This window comes from Tachypleus tridentatus, chromosome 6 (assembly GCF_004210375.1).
Source record: "Tachypleus tridentatus isolate NWPU-2018 chromosome 6, ASM421037v1, whole genome shotgun sequence".
NCBI lineage: Eukaryota > Metazoa > Arthropoda > Merostomata > Xiphosura > Limulidae > Tachypleus > Tachypleus tridentatus.
Window position 1 is genome coordinate 77,756,542 of NC_134830.1, and position 26,844 is coordinate 77,783,385.

The 26,844-nt window shown below is 32.7% G+C and overlaps 1 protein-coding gene and 1 long non-coding RNA gene across 7 annotated transcripts; one reads left to right on the forward strand and one right to left on the reverse strand.

Moving 5' to 3' along the window:
- The first annotated feature begins 3,676 nt into the window (after positions 1–3,676).
- Positions 3,677–20,654, forward strand: LOC143252859 (uncharacterized). Its single transcript, XR_013029219.1, has 3 exons — positions 3,677–4,054; positions 10,347–10,467; positions 20,275–20,654. It is a non-coding gene; the product is annotated as an uncharacterized LOC143252859 (long non-coding RNA).
- On the reverse strand, positions 7,304–23,472 carry LOC143252858 (uncharacterized). 6 transcript variants are annotated; one of them, XR_013029218.1, is made up of 5 exons: positions 22,475–22,802; positions 17,534–17,836; positions 10,662–10,820; positions 8,959–9,148; positions 7,304–8,445 (listed from the first exon to the last, which is right to left on the reverse strand). XR_013029218.1 is itself a non-coding variant. In XM_076505641.1 (3 exons), the coding sequence occupies exons 1-3, from the start codon at positions 22,578–22,580 to the stop codon at positions 10,807–10,809; spliced, it is 423 nt and encodes a 140-aa protein (XP_076361756.1). In that variant the 5' UTR covers positions 22,581–22,802; the 3' UTR covers positions 9,192–10,806. The 6 variants fall into 6 exon arrangements, 3 of the variants coding, with proteins under 3 accessions (XP_076361756.1, XP_076361754.1, XP_076361753.1); XR_013029217.1 differs by having other exon boundaries at positions 7,304–8,448; XR_013029216.1 differs by having other exon boundaries at positions 7,304–8,504.
- Between the last annotated feature and the right edge of the window lie 3,372 nt (positions 23,473–26,844).

The window sequence follows — 26,844 nt, forward strand, 5'->3', positions numbered from 1 at the left end:
AGGTTTGTGCAAGTGAGGTGTTGTGAACAGTTTTTCAGTAGATATAAACTTATCAAGGGTAATTACTAATTTTATTAATATTTGAAAACGTAATTCATGCAATGAGAGTTATTAGTAACTTTGTCAAGTATAATGGCCATCTTTTATTATGTGCAGTGTGCAGGAATAAATTCATGTGGCAGTTAATTTATGACACATTTGTCTTTATTTTATTAACATTTTGAAAACTGTTTGATAAAAAATAATTAAAATGTATTTGCGAACTCTTGAAAATTACATATCAATACAATGTAGCACATAATTATTCATACTTTTCATTGAAGTAAGATTCATTTAGTCCTCTAGTCTACATGTTCCCAAAAGTAGACCTCCTTTGTGATGATCTGTTCATGAATTATTTCATAAGCTCTTCTATATTTATCTTGTCGACTTTGTGAGTGTGACAAACTGCCAATGGTTGAGGCGGCACTGAGACATAGTTGACCTTAACCACGTCTTTAACCGTCTTAATACAGAAAAGCTGCGTTCACATTCGCAACTGGATACTGGACATACAAGCAAAATTTTCATGAGAAGAAACACTTCACTAAACATCTGCTGACTTGTTTCATGCATTTTACAGTAAGCATCCTTCGCACCTTTCAGAGATACTGCTTTTGTTGTTCCTTTGAACATGGGCAACTGAAACTCGAGCCGTTGTGCAGAGATTTCTGGATAGAAGTTTATAACCGAGTTGTCAATCTTGCCAGATGTGATCATGTTCTCAAGTGCCAGATATTGTCTGAAGTTATTGTTGTCTGCATTGAATCTAGTGGTCAGATGTTCTATGACTGTGTCCACAAATTCAAAATATTGGCTTCTGTAGTAATCTCTAGCTGTTGCAGAATGGTGTGCTGAGCCATCACCTGTGATCCTTCTGAGGGATCTGCGAATGCGCGGTAGTTCAATAGGCACCAGATCTAAGGAAATTACTTTTTCCTCAGCTTCATCAAATATCTTGTTGTAATTTTCCTCTGTTCGCAATACCCTCAATTGCTCAACTGTCATTGCAAATGCTTCAATCATGCCAGATACTGTCGCTGATTTTGCTTGGTATGCACAGTTTAGTTCCTCTATTGCAGCAAATGGATGCTGAGCCATCAACAATCCTAAAACTGTCTTTCCTTTTACAAATCTGTCCAGCAGACCTCGTGCTTTCACTGCTACATCTGATTTTTCATTTGCTAATTCAGGCAAAGAATCAACAATGTCACTGTAGTGATCATTAGCACATGTAATCGCAGATAGGCGGCACAACCAGCGTGTTGGACATAGTGGGCGGATGTATTTAACTGGACCATTGTGGCTGTCTGACGATACAATATTTTCAAAGATTGTCTTGTATTTGCCTGATCTATGTAGCAAGATACCAAGTTCATGTACCCACTGGATAGAATCTCGAACACATTCACAAGTTTAACTGCATGTTGCATTATTAAATTAGCCTTGTGTGCTCTACAGTGAAAAAACAAAGTTGACGGTTGCTTCTCTTTTATTTTTGCCTGGCATCCACTGTACGCACCACTCATGTTAGTGGCTTCATCATAAGTTTGTGCTCTTAAACCTGACAGTGGTAAATTGAGTTTAGTTAGTACATCAAGTATAGTCGAGGATATTGTTTCACCAGTTGTATTGGAAGCACTGTACAAACCAAGAAATGTCTCATGGACGTCAAGGTTCTCATCTACGTATCGTATAAATATTGCTTCCTGTTCGGCACCTGTAACATCTTGAGTGCCATCAACCATTAATGCAAAGATTTTACTTTGCTGCACTTTGTGTGCTATGTTCCTAAATATTTGATGGCTGAACATTTCCATTATTTCATTCTGAGCCTCGGGTGATGTGAATGTGGTTTTCTTTGACAAGTAGGCCGTCAACTCAGGATCTTCCTCTTCCAGGAGCTTCATTAACTGCAGGAAGTTCCCCTCCATATCAGTATCACTGGAGTTACATCAAGTGAACCTTCTGGAGATATAGCGAATCTGTGCTGAGAGTAGGATTGGTGTTCGTTAAATTTCTGTTTTGCCTTTTTCCAGTTGCAAACACAGGTGGATATCAAGGTATACTCCACTGGCCTCTCCAATTTCGCTGTAAAAAGGCCTCTATTTTCTGCCTTGGCACAATGAAAGCATATGACTTTTTGAGTATGATTGTCGAAGTGCAGCCATGAGAACTCATCAAACCACTTGCCCTGGAAGTTGATATTTTGAGATTTTGCTTTCTGTCGTGGTATTTGTTGTGCGTCTGGATGATATGGCTTTCCACACTGTATCTGTGAAGTGTCAGATTTTTCATTACTGCACAAACATGTTTCACAACTATCTGGTGATTCATGATGTGCAATAGTTGCACAAGCATTTTCAACTCGTCCTCTGATGAACATGGTATTTCCTCTGTATGGCAAGTTTCTATTCCTTTGCTCGAGGTTGTTGGATTATTTGCATCTGCATTGCCACTTGTAGTACTAGTAACTGGCTTGCAGAACTGTCTAATATCGGAAAGTTTCAGACGCTTGCTTGTCATAAGTGGAATCTGTTTCCCAGATAACTCAACAGTCTAAAATACAGTCTTTATTGAAAACCTCTAACGTACAACGAACGAAAATAGATCAGAATGGAAGTAGGACTGAACTGTACAATGTATTTAAGCGAACGCGCGAACCTCACAGTGACTACCGCGCCGACTGACCGCCTGGGCATCGCTGGAACAATAATGTGTACTAGTTACAACAGAAGTAATTGAAATTTTCTCGAAAAATACTTAAACAATCACAAATATATTATATTCCTGTTAAAACTTATCATAAGGCAAAGACGTTTTGATATATGTCTATAAGCACGTCTATTAAATAAAAACACCTAAACAAAAACTAGCAATTCAATTCGAGTAGAGGCTTCAGGCCGTTGAAATCGCTCCTTTTGTTTTCTAATTATACAAGACAATACAATATTTTTACTTGCTATGATAAGAGAATATATTGTTCCTTTACCATAAAACACCAGCACTTTATTAGAGGGCGGTGATAATCTGAAATTTAATGGATTAATGTGGGCCACAAACACAGGTCAAATGAGCCCTGTTGTAAAATCGAGGCTCAGATTAAAGGGAGCGGAGGGGGTGATGTAGAGCGCGTCTGGATCCGAGAGGCTCGAACCTGTCGTTAACTGTACACTAAACGTACACTATGGTCAGTGGATTCGGCAGCTAAGGAGAGTAAGGCGTTCGACAATAAAACCAGCTTGACATGCATAAGAACAAATGGCGTAGGAAAACCGCACAATATACACAAGAAGTTTACGCTTGGGAGTAATACTTTCGAATTTCATGCTCTGTCCAATCTGTTGTGATGAAAATCTTACTAAATCTTACACTACGTACAAGACGTAGGTAGATTCTGTTATGGGCAAGCGCGTTAAGGCGTGCTACTCGTAATCTGAGGGTCGCAGGTTCGCATCCGCGTCGCGCCAAACATGTTCGCCCTCCCTGCCGTGGGGGCGTTATAATGTGACGATCAATCCCACTATTCGTTGGTAAAAGAGTAGCCCAAGAGTTGGCGGTGGGTGGTGATGACTAGCTGCCTTCCCTCTAGTCTTACACTGCTAAATTAGTGACGGCTAGCACAGATAACCCTCGAGTAGCTTTGTGCGAAATTCCAAAACAAACAAACAAACAGATTCTGTTATAGTGCTTGCAAGTCTTGCATGTATACTTAGGCCAACTGACTGATACTTACGAACTATCGCTTAGATCGAAAAGCTTAGAAGCACGCCTATATTAAATATGTACATTTTGGCCACTGAAAAAGCCTGTATCTAGGCCTAATTGTGTAATTCGATTGGTAAGAACACGAGAATCAATAACAAACACAATTTGTAAGCCTGTGATGCAATAAAACAACACAACGGACCAAACTGTAGGGGGGATGATTGTATGCACCATAACCCCACCTAAAATGAAGGAGAATGTATCCCCCATCCCCCCAGGATCTACGCCCCTGCCTAGAATAAATGTTGTAAGTGCAATATTTAGGTAGAAAAAAATACAACACTTGTTGCTATCATTGATTTTACTGTTCATTATGTTTTATGTAAAATTAATACTTTAGTATTTTTGCTTAGGCATTACATGATACTGAAACTAATTATTTGCCTATTGTACTAATTTGTTGATTTTTCCCAACAGGCACATCAATTAAAATGTTATTTTAACGTTTAAAAACAAACAAACATTTGTACATCATGCTTAATAATGTATGATTTTAATTATTATCAAAAATTGTGTAATGTATATTAGAAATGTTTAAATAGGCATGCAGAGTTTTATGAATGATTTTTAAGACTTTAGAGATTTATAAAGGAAAATCAAATCATTTGGAATATTTTGCTATTCTTTATTTCAGTAGAACATTTACTGTACCTAAGCAGATCTGTATGTATCTTTGAGCTATAAGTTAAAAGATAAAAAACATTTGATGTATTCATGAGATTGCTTCACTCAGGAATGCTTAAAACTCTTTGATAATAATATTATTTAAAGTTTAATTTTCTGTGGAGGTACATAAAGAATAGTTAAATGTAGCAATTCTAGCATTTTTGTGCATTAAACACAAACCTGTGCTTTGCAGTCCTTCATGTGATGTGAGTTCAGATTAAACCTAATAAGTTTTATTGTTAAATTTAAATCCCAGTTGTTGTTTCTTTGTGCATTCCAGCTGCTTTGTAATTATTATTGTATATCTTATTCAAGGATGGACATATGTCTTCAGGTCAGGAGGTAAAGAGAACAGGAATAGTTAAATTTCTAGAATACAAAGGTGAAAGTTTGAAGAGTAATGTATCTTCAGAGCAGATTGCCAATTTCTCATCATAGCTTGCTTGCAGCACAATATTTTTACTCTCAGAAAGATTGAGAATGATTTTTGCCATTAAAAATGCCTATTATATCTGATTTTCATGTAGTTCAAAATGATTTAGAATCAACAGAAAGAAGCAAGAATAAAAATAATAATAAGCTAATTATCTCTGGGTGGAATTTTCATCATTATTTTCCACTGTTGGAATGAAAGTAATGGGTTATTTATTTTTTTATTCTGAGTATTTTGATGTTTATAAAATTCCTTACATACTTTAAAACTGCAGTGGTAGTTCTTCATGACATGTTTTGTAATTAATGTATTTATTACCTATTTGACTTTCAAAATTATTTTCCAAGTATTTACAAATTTAAACATAGACTTGTTCTGTTTTGTACTAACAACTATTATTTGGTTACTTAAAGTTTTAAAATGTTTTTGTTTCAAAAATTTTTAGAAAAAATTTGTAGAATACACAATTTGATTGCTCAGTCCAATCACAGGTCACTTTATACTCAAATAATTCTGTGTAGTCACCCTGGTATAACAAGAGTTAAATAGTAATAATCATGTTTTTTTCTAACCAAGTATTAAGAGTGCCATTCAACATGGTATTGTGCATTTGATTTCAGAGTTATCCATATTTCATATTACCCTACATCTGTAACAATTCATGACAGAATAGAGAAAATACCATGTATAGTAAACAGAGATACGGAAAAAAATATTGTATCTGCATTTAGGAAAGTATAAAGATTTTGCAAATGCAACTTGCAAACTGCAACTGACAAAAGTATGTTTGTTCTCCACATGAAAATTACTTTACATTTCAACTTTTTTATTTTCAGTTCAATAAGATTACGTGAATAGCTAGATGAGTAGATACAAAAGTTCTTTATCAGTCAACAAAAACCTTTAGTCTGTAACCCCCTCCATCTTTCAGATTGGTTTGTAGCTATCAAGAGGAAAAAATATTTTAGGCAGTTTGTTTTCATATATCACATTAATGAAAAGCTGATTATTTTAGTTGGTTTGAAATTGTTTCTTATATATTACAAAAATAACACTATGTAACAAAATTTTTACTTTTTCTTCTTAGGCAGAAGGTGTTATTTCCAAATTGCTTAGGCCTAAAGTGAATGAAAAAGACCTGTTTTTCTTTTCAAACTTTGCTTTTGTGACCTAGGTAATGAAATTTTGAAATATACCCATTTTCAAGAACATTCCAGGTAGATTCAGTGCTGAGTAGCTGATACAGAATTTTCTTGAACTTACAAGAACTTTCTAGAATGTTGTACAACTTCACTCATCAAGAAGGCTCAAAGCTGTTCTGCTCCATAACGGGAATAAGTATCCATCTCTTCCCCTGCTCATTCAGTGCACCTTAAAGAGGAATATAACAGTGTCAAGACCTTGCTAGAAGCCTTGAAGTATGATGAGTATGGCTGGGAGATTATCGGAGACTTCAAAATAGTGGCATTCCTGATGGGTCTCCAAGGATGCTTCACCAAGTTTCCCTGTTATCTTTGCCTTTGGGACAATAGGGACACAACAGCACACTACAACAGGAAGCACTGACCACAATGGACCGAGTTTTCTGTGGGGATGCACAATGTGAAGTGTGAGCCACTAGTGGGCTTCCAGGAGGTGTTGTTCCCACCATTGCACATAAAATTGGGTCTTATGAAACAATTTTTCACAGCTCTTGATAAGAAGTCTGCAGCCTTCAAGTACCTTCAAGACTTCTTCCCTAAGCTGTCTGAGGCAAAGCTCAAAGCTGGTGTCTTCATTGGACCACAAATAAAGAAAATCCTGGAGTGCACAGAATTCCCCAAGAAGCTCAGTAGGAAAGAAAAAAAGCTTGGGGCAGCTTTGTTGCAGTGGTTCGAGGTTAATTGGGCAAAACACAAGGCCGAAAATTAAGTGGAACTAGTTGGGACTCTCGTGAAGAACTACGGCAATATGGGCTGCATGTCCCCGAGAGTCAATATCCTTAATGCTCATCTTGATAAATTCAAGGAGAACATGGGAGCATACTCAGAGGAACAAGGCAAGCACTTCCACCAAGAAATACTGGACTTTGAACTCTGCTACCAAGGTGCGTATAACTAAAACATGATGGAAGAATATATTTGGGAGGCTGATACATGAAAGTGATTTACACTACAGTTGCAAATCTTGAAAATCTACTCACGCCTAAACATTTTTCTTCATTTTTGTATAACTTTAGTATAAATACATATAAATCTTGATTCATATGTTGTTTTATTCAGACCTTATGTAAATTAAAATGTGCAAATTTGCCCATTTTTAAACAGAAAATAGGTTAACTTCTAAATTGCATTATCCAGGTCAGAAAAGCAAAGTTTGAAGGGAATAATGGCTATTTTCTGTACTTTTACAACATAAGCAATTAAGAAATAACACATACTATCCGGGAACAAAATTTGTGTTACATAGTGTAATTCATAGAAGGTATGACCTTTTACAGAGTTATATTCAAATTTTAATTTAATTCATTATCAATGTATATGAATAAGATGACCTCCAAACATATTAAATTTTTAAATTTGTTACGGAAATACTTACATATCAATATTTCTGTAGTACGAGCAACAGGACATTTGTTCCATATGTCTTCCCTCTTCTGAGGTAAAGTATAATTTTGTATAGACATCAACACCAACATATAACAAACTTCTCCCAAAATCATAAGCCATTGGAGATATACCTATTGAAGTTATTCCCCATACTACTTTGAATTTCTCACAAAAAAGTTATTGTTGAAGGGGATTTAAAAACATTTTTGAGTCAGAGATCTTCGCTGATTTCACCAGTCAAGGATATTTTGCTGTGTGATGTATCTCCATTGGAATTATACGCCCTACTAGTGTTCTTATACTGATGTTTAAGCTGTCATTGTAGGTCATCAGAACTGTGAAGTACAATCCTGTATTTCTAACCCTCTCAAATGTGTACAGTGTCAGTGGTTAAGACATTATAAAGCACCTTCATGGATTTTGTTTTGATTTTAACATGTATTCTTTGTAGTAGCAAAAATCATGATGCCTACAAGTATAAATTACACCCTCACTGTATTGGTTGTGGTAGTTCCCACCCCTTGTACTTTTGTTCTTTCTCCAAGTGGGTGGAGGAAAAAGAGATATAGCAATTGAGGACTGTAAACAACATTTATTACCTGAAGCTCAGAAGTCGTCATTTCCTTTTAAATTTGGACATATGCAGCTGTACTCCATTCCTTTGTTGCAGTGGGAGTGTAGACAGATTTTTCTTGTGCCTCCAATGGAGTCTTTCTCTAACCATATAAAGTCTTTTTTTTTTTTCCCTCTTTGTATACAATAGTTGACAATTCTACATCTACTTCTGTCTCTTCCACCATCACATTCAGCAACTGCTTAGGTCCCTCTCCTTTGGTCTCAAGGTGCAGAAATATTATTTCGTATACACTCAGTCTCTGGAGTTTCCTTCTTCTTACAGAGATCTGCTCAACTGACCTGTGGCAAGTTCCATGAAGGTTGACAGACTTCTTTCTGCTGAAGAAAATGTTGTGATTGCAAATAAAAGGGTTCTTCAACCATTTCATCTCCTCCTAAGCAAAAATGAATACTCTGATAAAATGAACTTTCAATGAAGGGCTTTTAGTTCTACTTTTAGTATAAATATGTACTTTATTGTTGTTGTATGACTGAGGAGCTTTCTACAGTAGATGTCTTGACTTGTTGGTGATAAATTCAAAGATAAATGAACAGCATACACTCCACTTGTTTTCAAAATAATATATATACACTGCTGACCAAAATCTTAAGGCCAATGAACATAAAGAAAAAAAATATGCATTTTGCATTGTCAGACTCAACCACTTATTTGAGTAGAGCTTTGAAAGATGAAAATAAGAAAAGGGAAAATAAAAATAAAAAACTTTGTAGCATTTAATAAGGAAAATGTGAACACTATGAAATTAGCCTAAATTACAATTTCAGTTGATAAGCAAAACTACTGTACTTAATTCTATCACACTAGTAGTCTGTATATAATTTACTTACAATTGTGGAGTGAGTTACTGCAGTCGTATACTGTTCTTCCTGTAATCATTTGGTCTTCTTTCTTTAAAATATCGTATGTTCCTATTTTCTTTGCTTTTTGTTGTTGTTTGGCACATATAACTTAGCTGTATTTTGCCATAAAGCTACAGTTAACCAACAAATCATTGAAACTGATGAAATAGTTCTCCAACTAATAAGATATCAAACATAACGAAAGGAAAGAGTTGAATTTTTTTAAATATTTCAAAACATCTTCTAACCAGCTATCCTGGTTTATCAAATGTAGGGCAAAAGTTCTCATTAACAATAACCTAACATATAGCATGAAACTAAGGATTTTGTTATTCAAGATTTTAGTAGTAAATTAGGATAAGATCAGTTAAGTGTGAAGTGTTTCACAATAATTCCTTTACATCTGACATTTCATCAATTGTATGACACACAATACCTTAGCATAGTAGTTCTGTTTAGTTTCCTTTGTATTAAAGGGATAATGATCTGTAACTAATACTGTTTGTATGTGTGTATCTAAAATCTTTCTTTTTTTATCAAGCAGCAAATTTAACTTTACAAATAAAGTACTTTATTTTAAAACAATTATCGAAGTATGCTATAAAATAGTTCAGTTAATAGTGGCATTCAAAAATTGCTTCATTATGTGAGTTATCATAAGTATATTAATTTTGTTTAAAGTATTTTAGCTTCATTTTTAATAAGTAATTTTCAATTTTTTTAATTTCCTTGAAGATCACTGTATTTTTAAAGAGAAAAATCATAGATGTAAATTACTCACATCCTTTATGTATTAATTTCAAAATTAGATCCATTTACTTATTATAATTATAGGCTCTGTTTTACCACTGCATAAACATGACTTTGTTTTGTTTTCTTTTAAAATTAAACAAACTAGTGACACAATAATCCTTGATGATGAGAAAACCCACTTGTAGGGAACATTGTATATTTAAAAATGGCTGGAATGGGTAGAGAAGGCACTAATAGAAGAGCAAATAACCAATACAAAGGAACACCTTTATACCTATATTAATAAATATATCCAGCATCCAAGCACACCCTCTACATTCCTACACTCAACTACACAACCACCTTCAAACATTTGGTCAGCTACTGGTCAGTAACCCTTTCTTTCTTTGTGAATCTAACGATGACATTATTCGCTCCTCTATTAGTGCCTTTTCTATCCATTCCAGCCATTTTTAAATATATATACTAGTGATACTTATTACAATAGTTATATTTTATACAAATGTAGCTGCTGAAGTTAGTTTTCATTTACAAGATTTTGCTTATTTTTGGTGTCTGAAGTTGCTGTTAGTAGATTATTCTTTGTAATTATAATATTGACCTAATATGAATGTGAATAACAGGTGTGATTGATAAAATGAATGAAGAAGGGAAATTAGGAAGACAGTTAGTTCCAAGTCTTGTTGATGCCTGATACAACAGGAGTGAGTGGTGAATCAGGTCAGAGCCCAGGCTATCCCAAAGGTAAGTTTTGAAATCTGTTTAGTGAGAATCATGTGAATAAACACTTCAGTATGATTTTAATACAATGTCAATAATAGGAAATTGTAGAACTAAATTAGAATTCATCCAGGTAATGTCACATCCATATGGAAACTAAATTAGTCTTTCATGATATCAAGTATCTAATACATCAACTCAATTAGCATGAAGCTCACATTACTGTTTGTACATCCAGGGTGGCCCATAAGTCCCTACCCATCCATATATCTTGTGTATCCAGTGTGTCTGTGTGGTGTCACCAGTATTCTTGCACTCATGTACTCATGTACAATACGCTCTTCAAGTGTAAACGAGCTTCCATCAGCTATATTTCTCTGAAAAAAAAGAAACAAATTTATAATACATGTGTAATTGAATATAACATAATAACAAATGGATGGGTAGGGACGTATGGGCCACCCTGTAGAATAGCTATCTGTGTGCTTAAGTGTGATGTATATATGGTAATTTACCCAGTAATTAGCAGATCTTCTTGATGCAGATTATGTTGTACATAATTTATTAGAAACAAATGTAGTAGATTTATGACCAATGCTTTTTCAATTTGAAAATATTTATGGAAGTTTCAGTTTTATAAACTTTTTTTTGTCATGAATGATGATTTTTTTCAGGAACCTTTCTCTTATAGTATTTGTGTTCCAGTAATTAAAGTAAGTTGTATTCTTTCTTTGGCATTACTTTCATTAATAATATTTATTATAATGTTTAATGCTTTTTTTTTTAATTATAAAATCATTTTACATTCTTAGCTTAACGTATAAATTTAGGACTAACCTAAATTTGTAAGTAGTTCAATGTTATTGGAGTGGAAGGTTTATTTTGTAGTATGTTATGTAAGGCATCTGTGAAACAATTCCAAGGGAACTACATCATAATTCACCCAATTTTGTTCTTATGATTTTGTTTTAAGTTATCCAATGTTGGATCAGTAGGAAAGTTAGTCTTAAAATGCTAAAGACTGGAGCTCAGTTCCTCATGACAGATTGAGTGAAAATAGCCCATTATGTATATTTATGCTTAAAAGTAGTAAATAACTTTCATACCTATTAATAAACTGTGCACTTAATGTTTTTGTTCTACTAATTAATATAAAACTTTCTTTTTCATTCACATAGCTAAGCAGTTTTAAGACATGGCTGATTCTTTTAAAATCTAAATACTTGATAATTAAATTTTCTTTGCAAAATTTACCATTATGTTAAATGCTTAAATCTGAGAGGAGATTGTAAAGATGTGCACAAGCCTACATACAGATGAGTGAAAATATGTCATTGAATATACCCTCAAATTAAGACAGTTTGTGATAAAAATATAAAAAGCATAAATTGAAAAAACAGCTTTTAATATCCGTTTTGTATTACTTCCAGTGCTTTTACTTTTGTAATAATTGCCATTTATGTTATAGTAAAACTTAACAGGAATACCTGTTTTTTTTTCTCAGATTTTATGAATTAAAACAATTATCTTTTGGACTTTTTTAAAGAATAAATTCAAACTTTTGAAGAGAAAGAATATATGATTCAGAATAAGTTTAAGAATCCTAAACAACTGACAGATTTAAAAATTTATGAACAAGTTTATTGTGTGAATAGTGATTTTCTGTCCATGTACTCTACATTTTAGTAGTTTAAACTGTTAGATACCATAGGTATGTGGATGATACATTATTTTTATATTTAAATAAAAAGAAAACAAGTGTTTCCTTTCTTAGAGCATTCAGCAAACAGCATATAATTTAGAAAATAGGAACATATATACTAACATAACACAGGATTCCATAGATTTGGTAGAAGATGTTTCATACTAACATTTTATGTAACAGGGGATAGGGAATTTTAAGTGACTTGAATGTTTTTATATGTGTATAGTTTAATATAAGATAGTATTTAAAACTATTATACTGTGAAACATTTATCAAAATTTTGTATTTTAAACTTAATATTAAACATTTCAGCTAACATTAAAGCTAATTTATATCTTATCAGATATAAGGATAAGTTGAAAACTATATTATAGAGGTTGTCATTTTGCTAGTAAGTAGCATTATCTTCAGAAAAAAAATAATGTTAAAAATTTAGTATTAAAGATGGTTTTAATCTCTCATTATTAGATAACATTTTATAACTTTTTAAATAAAGTTTACACCCCCTCAAAACTTGAATTATTATGTGCTGATATTTTCATTTAATGCCAATCTTTTACATATAGGTGTAAAAAAAAATTATAGCAACAACAACAAACATTTGCCGTGTTTGTGCGTTTGTGTGTGCGTAGTAATAAATATTTAATTCTTGAATATTTTAGAATATACATATTCTATTTTCAGCAAGCTGTATTCAATGGTGTGGTTTGTTTTGAATTTCATACAAGGGCTATCTGTGCTAGTCATCACCACCCACCATCAACTCTTGGGCTACTCTTTTACCAACGAATAGTGGGATTGACTGTAATATCATAATGCCCCCATGGCTGAAAGGGCAAGCATGTTTGGTGCAGTGGGGATTCAAACCCTCAGCTCTGAGATTACGAGTCCAGTGCCTTAACCACCTGGCCATGCCAGGCCAATAGGAGGGGCATGTTCTGCAATGGTTGTTCAAAGTAATGCTTGAGATTGTGAGTTGAGCACCTTAACTGCTAGGCCTTGTACACTCAGAACTAAAAGTTAATATTCTGAAGATGACTGGATAAATGTAACATACTTATAATGTTCTAAAAACATATAGGTAGCAAGGTAGGTCATTTGTCACAAATATTTATGAAGTTTAAACACTTTTATAAATTGTAATTAAAATACAGGATAAACAGATAAAATATATTAAAAGACTAACATATAAACAAAGGAGAGAATGGTGCAGAAACATTATATAAGTATTTAGAATAGGTTTAATCATAGTGAAACTGTGTTATTATTTAAAATTGGGAGCTCACTTATAAAATATAATTTTTTTTTAGTTACAAGTTCAGTATCAGATGATCCAGGTGAGATTAATTTGAAATTTGTAATCAATACTGGGTGGTTGGTGTTTTTGCTGTGTGTGTGAATTGTGGAGTCTGGTGGATTTGATAGTTTTTTCCATTTTTGTTTAATACTTCCATATGTTTGGAAGCTTGCAGATGTAATTGGCAAATAGTTTTGCCAATGTAAGTGGCATTACAACCGTCACATATATTTATATACGATCCTGGAATGCATAGGGGTAGGTAATAGGTCTTTAGATATGGACAGATTTTGTATTTTGAAAAGTACCGTATTTTCCACCTAATAAGCCGAATTTCTGGCCCTAAATTTTGGACCTAATTTTTGGGGGTCGGCTTATTGGCTGATCACTCCTTTTGGAAATTTCTTCTTCTTAGGAAATGTTTTTCTTTTGAAAATTACCACAGGCGGTAATTTTGTCCCATCAGCAAAGCACGTTAAGACTACAGTGAAACGTTGTTTCTGGAATTTCATTGGTTACCTAATTACAGTGAGTGGAGCCAATAACGAATGACATATTGATTCCATCTCTGTCTCAATACGACACGTTCTGCTTTACTACAGAACGCCAATGATCACACACAACATGTATGCTGACGCTGAAACGAGACTAAGAAATCATTTTGAAGAAACTTGTCACTTCTTAAATATGGCTTCGGCTTATTGGGCGGTAATAAGCAAAAACCCTCATTTTCAGAGCTGAAAATTGGCCTCGGCTTATTTGGCAATTCGGCTTATTAACCAGAAAATACGGTAATTTCCAGATATTGTACATATATACTGCCTTAATGGAGTTAGCTAATTATGAAAATATCATGGTCATCTAATCTGATGGAGATACAATTGTCATTATATTTAATAAACCAGATCTATGCTTAAAGCTATACCATAATAAGTGTATAAAAAATCTAACGAATCTTAAAAAAAATTGTAAAAATTGTAATTATTTTTTCAGAAAACATTCTTGAAGACATTTACCCTTCAGGTTTCCAAAGTCTCATGTATTGGTCACTTAAATTTCACAAAAATAACATTTCCTTAAGATCTATTCTATCCAGCATTGGTTCCCTTACTTGTAAATTGGCTAAATTCTTTGTTCCTATTCTAAATGTAATCACTTCTAATGAATTTATAATTAAAGATTCATATTTCTTTATACAATAAATTTCTAAAATTACCAAAGCTGATCAATATTTATTTGCTAGTTTTGGCAGTGAATATGTGCAAACAATTCACTGAAGGAAACAAATAATCTTAACGAAACTTTCCCTTGTAGAATAAAACACAAGCATTAATTGCCAACAGTTCAAAGAATTACTTATCCTTTCTCTCATGGATAATCACTTTGATATGGTAATGAAGTCACCTGTAGGCCCAACTCTTGTTAACATATTCCTTTGTCATTCCTATTTTAAACTAATTGTTAGCTTCTAATATAGAAATAGTTGAGAGGGTGAAAACTGAGAAAGATCTAGGAACAAGTGACGATTGCTAACCTAATAAGCTTTGATGTTTTGCTTCATATTGAAATCAGGAATAATGATATTTTATTTCCAAATTTCAAAAAAAGCAAATTTTTAAGAATTATCTGTCATGAATTGGGCATCTAAGTTATGTGGAAGCATTGAGCCAATATGGAAAGTTTTTAAATTAAAAATGTTCAATATTCAAAACAAATACATTCCTTTTGAAAGAAGATGTGCAAAGCTACAAGTAAGAAACCAGGTCAGCTCATAAAGAGTATAAGAGATAAAATTAAAGAAAAGCATCATAAATTTAAGAAAGTTATCTTGACTGGTATTATAGAAGATTTAGAAGATCAATATCAAACAGGAAATTAGGACATTTAAAAGTAGGTGTGAAAAACATTGGCTGAAAACATAAAAATTAATGGTAAGGATTTTTTAAAAGTATATTTAGCTAATAGTAAACAAAATGTTATATTCCTCATCTTGAACAATTAGTAGATGAAAAGAAAGTTGAACAAGACAACTGTATAAATTCTGAGTTTGTTAAAATAAAGTTCAGAAGTTTAAAAGACAATAAGACTCTTAAGCCAGATAAAATTTCCTCAAGGGTTTTAAAGGAAGTTATGGACTGGATATGTGAGCCACTTGCCACAATGTTTTGTAAATCCTTGAATAGTGAACAAGTAACAACAGATTGGAAATTAGCTAATGTCACTACTATCTTCAAGGGAGGTAATAGATGTTGTCCCAGTAATTACAAGCTTATTAATCTTACATCAGTTGTGGGAAAAAGGTTTGAAAAGTTTGATAAAAGATACTTTGCAAATTCATTGAACAGACTTTAGAATTTTATCAGACAGTCAACATGGTTTCATTAAGGGAAAATCTTGCCTTATAAATATTTGATGTGCTTTCAAAATGTTGCTACATATGTAAATGAGTGTAAGGGTGTAGATTTGGTGTATCTAGATTTTTAGAAAGCATTTGACAAAGTGCCACACAAAAGACTTTATAAAGAAACATCTCTGTAGGTCTGGGGGATGAATTAACTAATTGGATAAGAGAGTGCATGGAAGAAAGCAGAAGATGTAAATAGAGTTCAGTCAAAATGGATTAATGGTGCAAGTGGTGGATCTCAGGACTCAATCATAGGACCACTGCTTTTTTTATTTACATTAATGATATAGATAGAGGAATGGCCAATAAATTACTTAAATGTGCTGATGATATCAAGGTCTTGGGTGTTGCTGGCTCTGAAGAGAAGATGCTGCTGATTTACAACATTTAGAACCTTTTTGTGAGTTTGGTAAATAAATGGCAGATGGGTTTTAATTGCAATAAATGCAGGATATTGCATAATATCATCTTCAGTGTTGAACTTCTTACCTTAGGAAAGACAATGAATTGTTGGAAAGAGTTTAGAGGAGGATTACTAAAATACCTAGGATGTAAAGGTTGTCCCATGAGGAGAGATTGAAATCCTTAAAATTTTCTCTTGAAAAGAGAAGAGTTGGAGAGGGTCAAATTGAAGTGTTTAGGATTGTAAAAGGAATTAATAATCTTGATGCAAGAATTATAGAATTGGAGGATACAAATATAGATTTAGGCAGGGGTTGAAGCTGTCTTCAGCTAAGATAATTTTATTTTTCAGATAGGGCAGTTGGCCTATGCTATGAGTTACTTTTAAATGTTGTGGAGGCAATAAATTTGACTGAATTTAGAAGAAAGCGTGGTATATGTATATGATAAGGGTTGGCTTTAAATATTTAAATTATTTTATTAGTTTTAGTTTGGTTCAGAGGATGGGATAGCAGATTACTTGTTTACCCTAAACATTATGTTATGCTAAATAAATATCAAACTCTCTTTTTGAAGAACTTTTTATTTTATCTGTTATTTTGTCTACCTTAACATTACATGGGGCTGATCAATCTTAATGACCTTATGATTACAAATGAGGAAATCTAAATTACCCTTTTTCTCTCTAGAATCACAACAAATTGTAATCAGAAGCCAAAAATGTTTATTTTAAAAAGTATACATCTCATAATAGTATATACATTTATATTTAATTATTTTTTTCTTACTGATCTTTGAACCATGTTTAAATAATTATCCTGCCACATGAGTTGAACCAAATCAAACAGCATAAAACTGGCCTTTACAGAGTACAGATGTCTTAATCTTAGCACTAGGATACTAGTATTTTGTACTTAATTGCTTATGTTGTAAAAGTATAGAAAATGGTTACTATTCCCTTCAAACTTAGCTTTAGTAACCTGGGTAATGAAATTTAGAAATTAACCTATTTTCTATGTAAAAACAGCCAAATTTGCACATTTTCATTTATATAAGGTCTGAATAAAACAACATATCAATCGTGATTTACATGTATTTATACTAAAGTTATACAAAAAGAACAAAAATGTTTAGAAGTAACTTGCAACTTGCACACTTTCATCTAATAAATCCCACTCCTTAAGCCTAGATGTCAAAAGCTCAGCATCTAATTTTGTTAGGCCAAGATCTCTGATCAAGTCATTGAGGTCTCTTTGGTTGGGGTAGTATGTGTTTCTCTCACCAGCTGCACCTCTGAAATTGTAATCTGGATCTTCAACATCTACCTCCTCTTCTGATTTGCTGCTTTCTTTTGAAAATGGCTGCTTTCTCTTTGGCAGAGTGGGTACAAGGAGCTCAGGGCAGTGTGGCACTGGAGCAATGGATGATAGAAGGTTCAGATACATGATAGCGGATGCATTCTTGCTAGCCTGACATTTGGAAGGGTCCACCATCCAGAAGTAACAATTGCTTGAGTGGTCAGTGGGTTCATGCCAAATTCTTGGAATAACAAACTTCATGGCACTCTTTTCCCCTCTGTACCATCCTGCAAAATAGCAAAATAAAATTGTTATTATGAAGAATAAACTTATTTCATTCACAACTAATGTGTAAGAGGTTCATGCAAAATATTTTAGATATTTTTTTTTCCGTACTGTTGGAAATTAAAAAAAAAAAAAGATATTTAAATTTGATAAGCTCTAAAATCTGTATAGTATAAAATATTACTATTCAAGCAAGCAAAAATTGTCCTAGAAAATTGTTCTAATTTTTTTACAGTGCTTGCAGATAAAACGAGGTGTCCAGGGTTTGTATGACAGCCATGACAAAATATACTTTGTAAGCTTCACACATTTTAGCAGATGCTGTCACAGAGTACTTTTTCGCTCTTGTCTTGATAAATTGGCCACATACATAGCAGAATGCGTCTGAAGAATGCTTGAAGCTTCTTGATGCTATCTGATAGAATCAAATAGTTCTATGTGTTCACTTAGGCAGCTAGAACTAAACTGAAGTGGTGAGCCTCTGTGTATATATTACCATGGAAAGTTCTAGAAAGTTTTTGAAAATTTTTAAGTTCAAGAGAATTCTCTGTCAGCTATTCAGCACTGAATCTACCTGGAATGTTCTGGAAAATGGGTACATTTGAAAATTTCATTACCCAGGTCACTAATACAAAGTTTGAAGAGAAAATAGGTCTTTTACATTTACTTTAGGCATAAGCAATTGCAAAATAACACTTACTGCCCAGGAACAAGAAAAAGTAAAAATTTGTTACATAGTGTAATGAAAAATAATAACAGTAACGATTCTTCACAAGGTATGCTCATGAGTAGCTCATGCATTTTATCTTTCAGTTTAATAACTTCAGTTATGCATTTGCAGAGTAATTTACAACCTTTTCTTGGTGGGATTATTAGTTAGGGTTCAAAGAGCAGTAAAACAATGAAATTAAGTTATCTTGCATAAACACTTGTAGTTTAATAACATTCTTCTATTTCTCCAACAGCAAATTAATGTTTGGCAATGGAACATAGTCTCAATCAGGATTGAACAGAAAGTCATTGAATAGAAAAAATTCGAAAATGGAGAGAGATTAGAAAATAATTATTAGGGGTATGGAATTGAGACCATTGTATGATACATAAACCCAAATTGTAAATAGCAGTTGAAACACTTTAATACAAAAAAAATACCATAATCACTACTCAAAAACAATAGTTATAGGCATAAATGGACTTATTCTTTTCATGTAATTTGTGCCTTGGAATATTGAAATTCGACCAGAGAAAAAGTTGCTATTCAAACCGAAGTTTCAGGTGAAAAGATGTAAGTTTGCTTAAACCTTTGAATTGTTCACATACAGGGTGTTCAGAAAGTCACTGTGCACTTATATATTTATTAACAGACATGTTTCAATATAGAATACAGGAGGTAAATATGAATGAAAATTATAAACAATGTTGAAAGTGACCCCCGCTGGCATCAAAACAGGTCTGGATCCTTCTTATTTTGTTTCTAAACACCGCAATAAGTTGCAGGCTTGAAATATACTGAATAAAATATGATTACAAAACTGCACAGTGACTTTCCGAACACCCTGTAGCTATAAAACATTAAGATAAAAGCCTAATAGAATAGTAAAGTGGCCTTACCAATGTGAAAAAGAACATCTGTAAACATATTGAAGTGAAGTTACATTCTTTCATAAAGTAATCTTATTGAAATAGGAAAATGAATATAAATAAATATATAGAAATGTAAATGTTTTAGAGTTTGCACATTTAGTTTTGATTTTCACTGTATAGAATATATCAAATACATTTATTTATTTAGCTATATATATATATATAATTGGCATTGAAATCAAATTCTAACTGCTATGTGACCTGTGGTAATGGGTTGAGGTTTGAAACTTAATGTGCATACATGTAGACCATCAACTGTCTAGTCATTTTATATATTAACTATTCAATCTTTTACTTATAACAAATATAGTTGTGTAAGTTGAAAAGGAGCATCTCTTTTCATCCTCTAAATGTGCAAACTGTAAATTATCAATTTTATGCAAAAAAACAACAACAACCTATTCACCTCTGACACTTGTCACCATATGGGACATATGTTGGAATAGGCCACCTCTTCAATTGTGACTTAGCTCAAACACTTGAGAGTTTGAGGTATATTCTTTGTGTTGTATTGGTAATATTCTGTTAAGTCCCAAAGTGGTTCATTTGGATTCAATTCATAGCTGTGGACTGGCCAAGACAGATTTTTGACGTTATATATTTTTTCAAACCAGTGCTGGTTACTAATACGTGACTTTTTAAGTTCTTCATAAAATACTGTTTTTTTGTTTTAAGTCACGAATTTTGGTTTTTGGAAATTTATATAAATAAATGTATTATTTTTATATATTGAAAGTTATGTCAAGACTTTTTTTAAATCGATTTCTTTCTTTATATATATCATTATGTTGTCTAGAAGGCACATCACAAGTATCCAAGACACATCACCCAAGTTGACAAACTCCACAACTGGCCAAAGCCTCAGCAGTAATATCAAGTGGGGATCTTCAGTCTCTGTTATTGCTAAAGGTGAACAATAATGGACAACAAGTCTGGGTACATAGTAAATTCATCTTACTATTTTCCCTGTCAGAGCCATGCTTCAAACTTAGATGATCTCATGTGAAGACAACAGTAGTTCACCATTTCTCCCTGTCATTATCTCTTATAATTTGCTCTATATATTTCAGTGTAAATAAAAGTATATGATTGAATTTTCTCTCTCCTGAGTTGTTTCTATTTCTTTTTAACTTCATTAAAATTTAATTTTTTGAAATGAATAAAATATCACTTATTAAAACTCCCATATATTTTTTACCTTCATATAAAGTGTATCTGTACAGCATTCATACTTGTTATTAATGTAGTGCATTAAGTTTAATTTTTGAAGTTTTCTTATAAAAGCCTTTTCATTGAATGGTAAGAAACCATTTAACATTATTTGATAATTTTGTACAAGATGAAAAATTATTGCAGATTAAAAAGTTTACACACATCTGAAACCTTGAGTGTTTTTACTTAGTATTCTTGTCTGTATTGATTGTTTTACACAATATATTGTTCAACTATTTTGTAAGAGTAGAAATTTTGAATGTGCTTGTAATTGTCATATGAATGAATGAATGAAGTACCCTTTATAGTAGTAATATTTAAATTCAGACATAAATGTTTGTCATCTTTACAATAATCCACCAAATTAGGTACTTTTAAACTCATTTATACAAGAGGGCATGAATTTAATTCTGAAACATAATTTCTTTTTCATGGATAAAGTATGTTTTACAAGGAAGTACACAGTATAAAATATATAGGAAGTTCCATGATAGTTTATCGTATGTATTTCCAGTTAACTATATTGGCATTAGTGTTGGTAATTTCAATTGCTTTTACAAATTTAAGTAACTAGAGAAGTTACCAGTGTTCTCAATATGTATCTGTGAAGCTTCAGATCTAAAAATGTGCTAATTTGAAATGTTAGCGAATACAATTTAATTTTGCTATTTACTGTTAGTAACACAGTTATACTTTCCCAACTTGAACAGTATGCTAAATAATTGTTTGAAACCTTGTGTATGTTGATAAATACATGCATGGAGTCAATGATGAATAAATCTCAAAGATATAAGCATTTCTTGTTAATATTCATGCCAGAAGAGATAATATTTTTAAAATGTAATTTTTGTAGGATCTGTTGGCTCATTAAGTAGATACTTATTTTAATTATCCCTTGCTTTAAATATTGGTTTATGTTTAAATTGTTAAGTATGAAGTGATGGCATCACTTTGTTAAACTACATTTATCACTAATACTAACTTCATTAAAAAATAAGAGGGTAGTTATGTTATATTTTTCCATCACAGTAATGCTTATGAATTAGTGACAAAAATTACTTAAGAAAAATGTAAAAGTACCTTTGAAAATTTTAAATTTCAGATATGGCTGCTGTTTACCCAGTTTAAATTTAGTCTTATGATAATTCAGTTACAGAAACTGCTCTATTTTTATGTTGTTAATGTAGTGTTAAATATAAGTAAAACTTCAGATATTACAAATAAGACACATTAGGTAATAATAACTGTCTTGCATTTAAATTGTAATAAGTACTTTTTCCTCAAAACTTGTTATTGGTATGCCTCCATTCACAAATAGTAAATATTTTCTGTATGTTCTCTTATTGTTGTCTTCATATCTTATCATTGATTTATTTTTTAAAGATAAAAATAAACCATAACGTATTGGTATGCATATCCTGCTGATTGTTCTTTAAATATTTCAGATTTATTTATTAAATTTTTACCTATAAAATCGAACAAAACAACTCTTTAAACATTTTATGAACAAAATTGTATTAGAATATCAAGTAAAGACGTAACTTATTCTGGTCTTAAAATAATAGACACAAGTTTGTAGCATTTGAGTTAAGTATTAACTTATGTAGCAGTTTAAATGAAAGATAATAAAATAATAGTAAATAAACAAACAAATCTTAATATAAATCTCAAATGAGGTAGAATTACTTTGAGTTAGTGAAATGTTTTCCTTGTTTGTTTGAACTCATATTGTCAACAAAACACAACTCAAACGTTTTGAAAATTATTTTGTATCATATACTAACCCATAACTTTCGATTCTCTCTCCTGCTTTATTGTGCACATGTTGGGATCTTGTATAACCCATGATTTCTTGCTATAACTTAATTTTTTTTTTTCCTTAACACTCATGCTGTCCACTTTTTATGATTTTCTTTTTTATGTAACCGTTTATGCTATTATGATTTCTGTCTCTGTTGGAGGCCTAACTTATATGATTTGCCTATATCATGCATTCTCTCCATTGACAGTTTTACATTGTCATGACATTCTGTAGTGATGTTCCTGCTAAGTACAACACTTTTATTGTTTCTGAATTTGCATACAACTCACTGTTTCCTTTTTTATATTTAGGCTTACTTGTTTTTGGTGTCTTCCAAGTACGTTTTATTTGACACAGTGCTAGTCCAAAGCTTGATGACACTTCTGCTGCCTTCATTTTTTTTTCTCTCATGAAGATTCTCCAGTTTCAGTATTGAACCTACACGATGGGTGATTTACCACGTATTTATTCTAACTTCTAACGATTTACTTTCTTATTTTTAGCCATCATCAATTTTCTGCTCTCTATGTTATCATTTTGCTTCTTTTGAAATTTTTTTCCATCACCATTATTGTTATTCTAATTTTCCTAATGATTTTACTTCGGATCATTATGATGTCTATTACATATGGGTCTCACTGCTATTGTTTCATTGACACTTTCAATTGTCATTTTATATTGAAAAGTGTAGAACAAAAATTACAAATATAGATTTAAAATAACTTATACATACAAATTCAACTATTTTCATTTTTCATATGATGAAACATTTTTCTAACCCATGTTTATGGTCAGAATGTGGCACATGCAATCACAACTTTAGTTGGTTTCTGCCCTCATCCACTGTGAATTGTCATTACACTGATGTATAGAGGATTGTTGCTCAATGCTGGCTCACATTGCTTTTCTGGGTTGGATTGTTTCAAAGATCTTGTTTTTAGTATGTAAGAAGTAAGTCTGATTTGAGTTTTACGTTTATGAAAATGGTTTGTTTGTTTGTTTTTGAATTTCGCACAAAGCTACTCGAGGGCTATCTGTGCTAGCCGTCCCTAATTTAGCAGTGTAAGACTAGAGGGAAGGCAGCTAGTCATCACCACCCACCGCCAACTCTTGGGCTACTCTTTACCAACGAATAGTGGGATTGACCGTCACATTATACACCCCCACGGCTGGGAGGGCGAGCATGTTTAGCGCGACGCGGGCGCGAACCCGCGACCCTCGGATTACGAGTCGCACGCCTTACGCGCTAGGCCATGCCGGGCCTTATGGAAATGGAATTTACATCAAACAGTGCGCAAATCAAAAACCTTTCCTCCCGCACCTCCACAATCGAATTTTCATCACAAATACGATTTTCAGGAAACTAACTTCTGAAGGAAAATAAGAGCTTATGTAAAAATACCAAAGCACGAAGGATAATTCAAATGAAAGGTGATAGAATGGAGAGCTAAGATTAAATAATGTGTATGTGCTCCACGTAAAGGGCATGCGAATTATTTTAAGCCTGATATTTTGTTGACTACATGAATTCAAATTCAGTAATAAAAGGTTTTCAATATCATAGATATAAGTACTTGTTTGAAATTCGTATTATTTCTAAAAATGTACCAATTAGTTTATATATTTTTTAAATATAAAAACTGAAATGCAGAATTGCTGACGTTAGCTTCTATTGTACGTATGCAGAAGAAACTATGATCTACAGTTTCCATTGTGTTTTGTGTACGATTTTTTGTAATACCATGAAAGTATGAAATAAGCTGAACATGGCTGTTAATGTACCATATAATATGCTGTAACGCCTAATGTATGGTACTATTTATTTGTGCTAACCAGTTTATTTAATCTAAAACCACATCTATTTAATAATCTTTTAGACAATTGTTGTTTTTTTTGTTATATTTTAGAAATTTATGAATTTGAAATTTAATCAGTTGGACCATGCGTAGTATGTTATTGAACTAAAAGTTAGTATATTCATAATTTAATAGTTATTTCATGTTACAATTCACATTTTTGTTGAAATCAACAAATAAGTATTCACATAGCCTTCAAGGGTTCGCCCCCCCGCTAGTACAGCGGTATGTCTCCGGATTTACAACGCTAAAATCAGGGGTTCGATTCCCCGCGGTGGGCTGAGCAGATAGCCCTTTGTGGCTTTGCTATATGAAAAACACACACAAACACATTCAAAGGTTCGATTCCCCTAGATGGACTCAGCAGATAACCTGATGTGGCTTTGCTATAAGAAAACACACTCACATAGGCCTCATGAACACTTATTGACAGAAAAATAATTTAACATGAGGGCTTATCATAGATTGGTTAGCGGATCCGAGGTTCAGTGGTTCAAGCCTCGTTCTCCCCCCTCACATAGAGGCAGACAGACAGAAGCGTTAATGCTGTGTATTAATGGCACTCAAATACTGGTTTAGAAATCGGTGATATTAATTAGCCGCCAACTCTAGTCTTTCACTTCAAATGTAGGAATAGATAGTTCTCACGTAGCTTTGACAACATTCCACAATCAACCGTTATGCGCTACACATATTGTAAAAACAAGTAAAGCTCTGCAAATCCAAACTTGCATAAAATATTTTATATCCAAGATCAGTATATCTATTAAGTGTAGTTTTATCAATGCCTTAGGGCGCTCAACTCGTAACCTAAGCATTGCGAGTTCAAATCCCTGTCATACTAAACATGCTTGCCCTTTTATTCGTGGGAGTGTTATAATGTGATAGTCAATCCAATTGTGTTTTGGTAAAAGAGTGGCGGTGGGTGGTGATGACAAGCTTCTTTCCCTATAGTCTTACACTTTTAAGTAAAGGACGGCTAGAGCAGATAGCCCTCAAGTAGTTTTGCGCAAAATTCCACAAAGAACCGATACGCTCTACATATATTTAAAAAATATATACTTAAAGCTTATGTACGTGCAAACTCTAACATATTAAATAATGCAAGATTAAAGTATATCAAAGTCAAAAACTCTTCTAACAGTTTGGCTACCACCTTTCAACCTCTCTCTCAGACGGGTCTAGTGTTTAGAATACCGGAATGTAATAATAAGTAGTCCTGTTCTGCAGCATATTCGTGGAAAAACGCACTTTGAGGCCATAGGGTCGTTATAAAAGTGACGGTCAAATTTTGCTAGTTTGTCACACACGCCTTCCTCCTTGTCTGTCATTTCAAAGTTAGGAACAATTAACTACAGGTAATACCTTGTATAACTCTATGCGAAAATTCTGAAAGAAACCAAACATATCACCTGTAGCAACACATTAATATAGGACTGTTTAAACCATGTATCTGTTCACCATTCCAAGGTTAATGCATCTTATGGCAGAACGAAAGGTATGTGAATAACAATATGCGTCGTCAGAATGTGAAATAATTTTTGTGTGTATATACAATGTAATAAATAATTTTAATACTATTAATTACATTAAACATTAATAGGCGATTAAAATCAGCACTCTAAAACAATAATGAACGTAATACCAAATAAGCATCAAGAAGATTTTAGTGAGGAATCCATTGTGAATCTCAGTTGTCACATTAAAGTTATAATGGATAATATCTGTGGTAACAACTCCCACATGCATTGGAGATAACCCATATATCAGACAACATCCAAAAGCTGATGCTAAAGTAGCCAGAAAGCAAGAAAAATAAATTAAGGATATGGAGTTAAATGCTTACGCTCACAACCTCTCAACTGCTACCACCTTTTACTGTCTGCTGTCAATTGTGGGAACGTAGTTACCATTGAAAGTTATTAAAGTTCCTAAAGTAAAAATAAAACTAACATAAAATTCAACTATTTGAAACTCCCACCCTCCACCCTTACAAAATAAAAATAAATAAATAAAACTAAAACCAAATGAGCATAAGAAGGACTACAGATCTTACCTTAATAGTTCTTACATAGTTCATATATATCCATTCTTCTCTCTTTCTATTGAAAATTTATCCTAGTACAACACTGAAAAGACGAGACAAGCCTAACTCCCAGAAATTAGTCTTTCCGTCTCGATATGTAAAATTACATCTTTATTAATTTAGCTACTTGAAAAGCAATTCATAACTTAAAATTTAACTGTGAAATCTTCCCAATGCGAGCCATCATTTTATCAGCCTTGCGTTAATACGTTCGTCATATGAGTGGTATACTAGAAAATACACACAAACACAAAAAATATTAATCAAAAAGCATATAAAAATGTTTCTGGTAGAAAAGTAATTATTCTTTGTAGATCCATAGGCATTGGAAAATAATATATGTTAACTGAAAACACAACTTATTCTTTATTTTGAACTCGTTTAGCTATTGGATATTTGGTAATTTTAAAA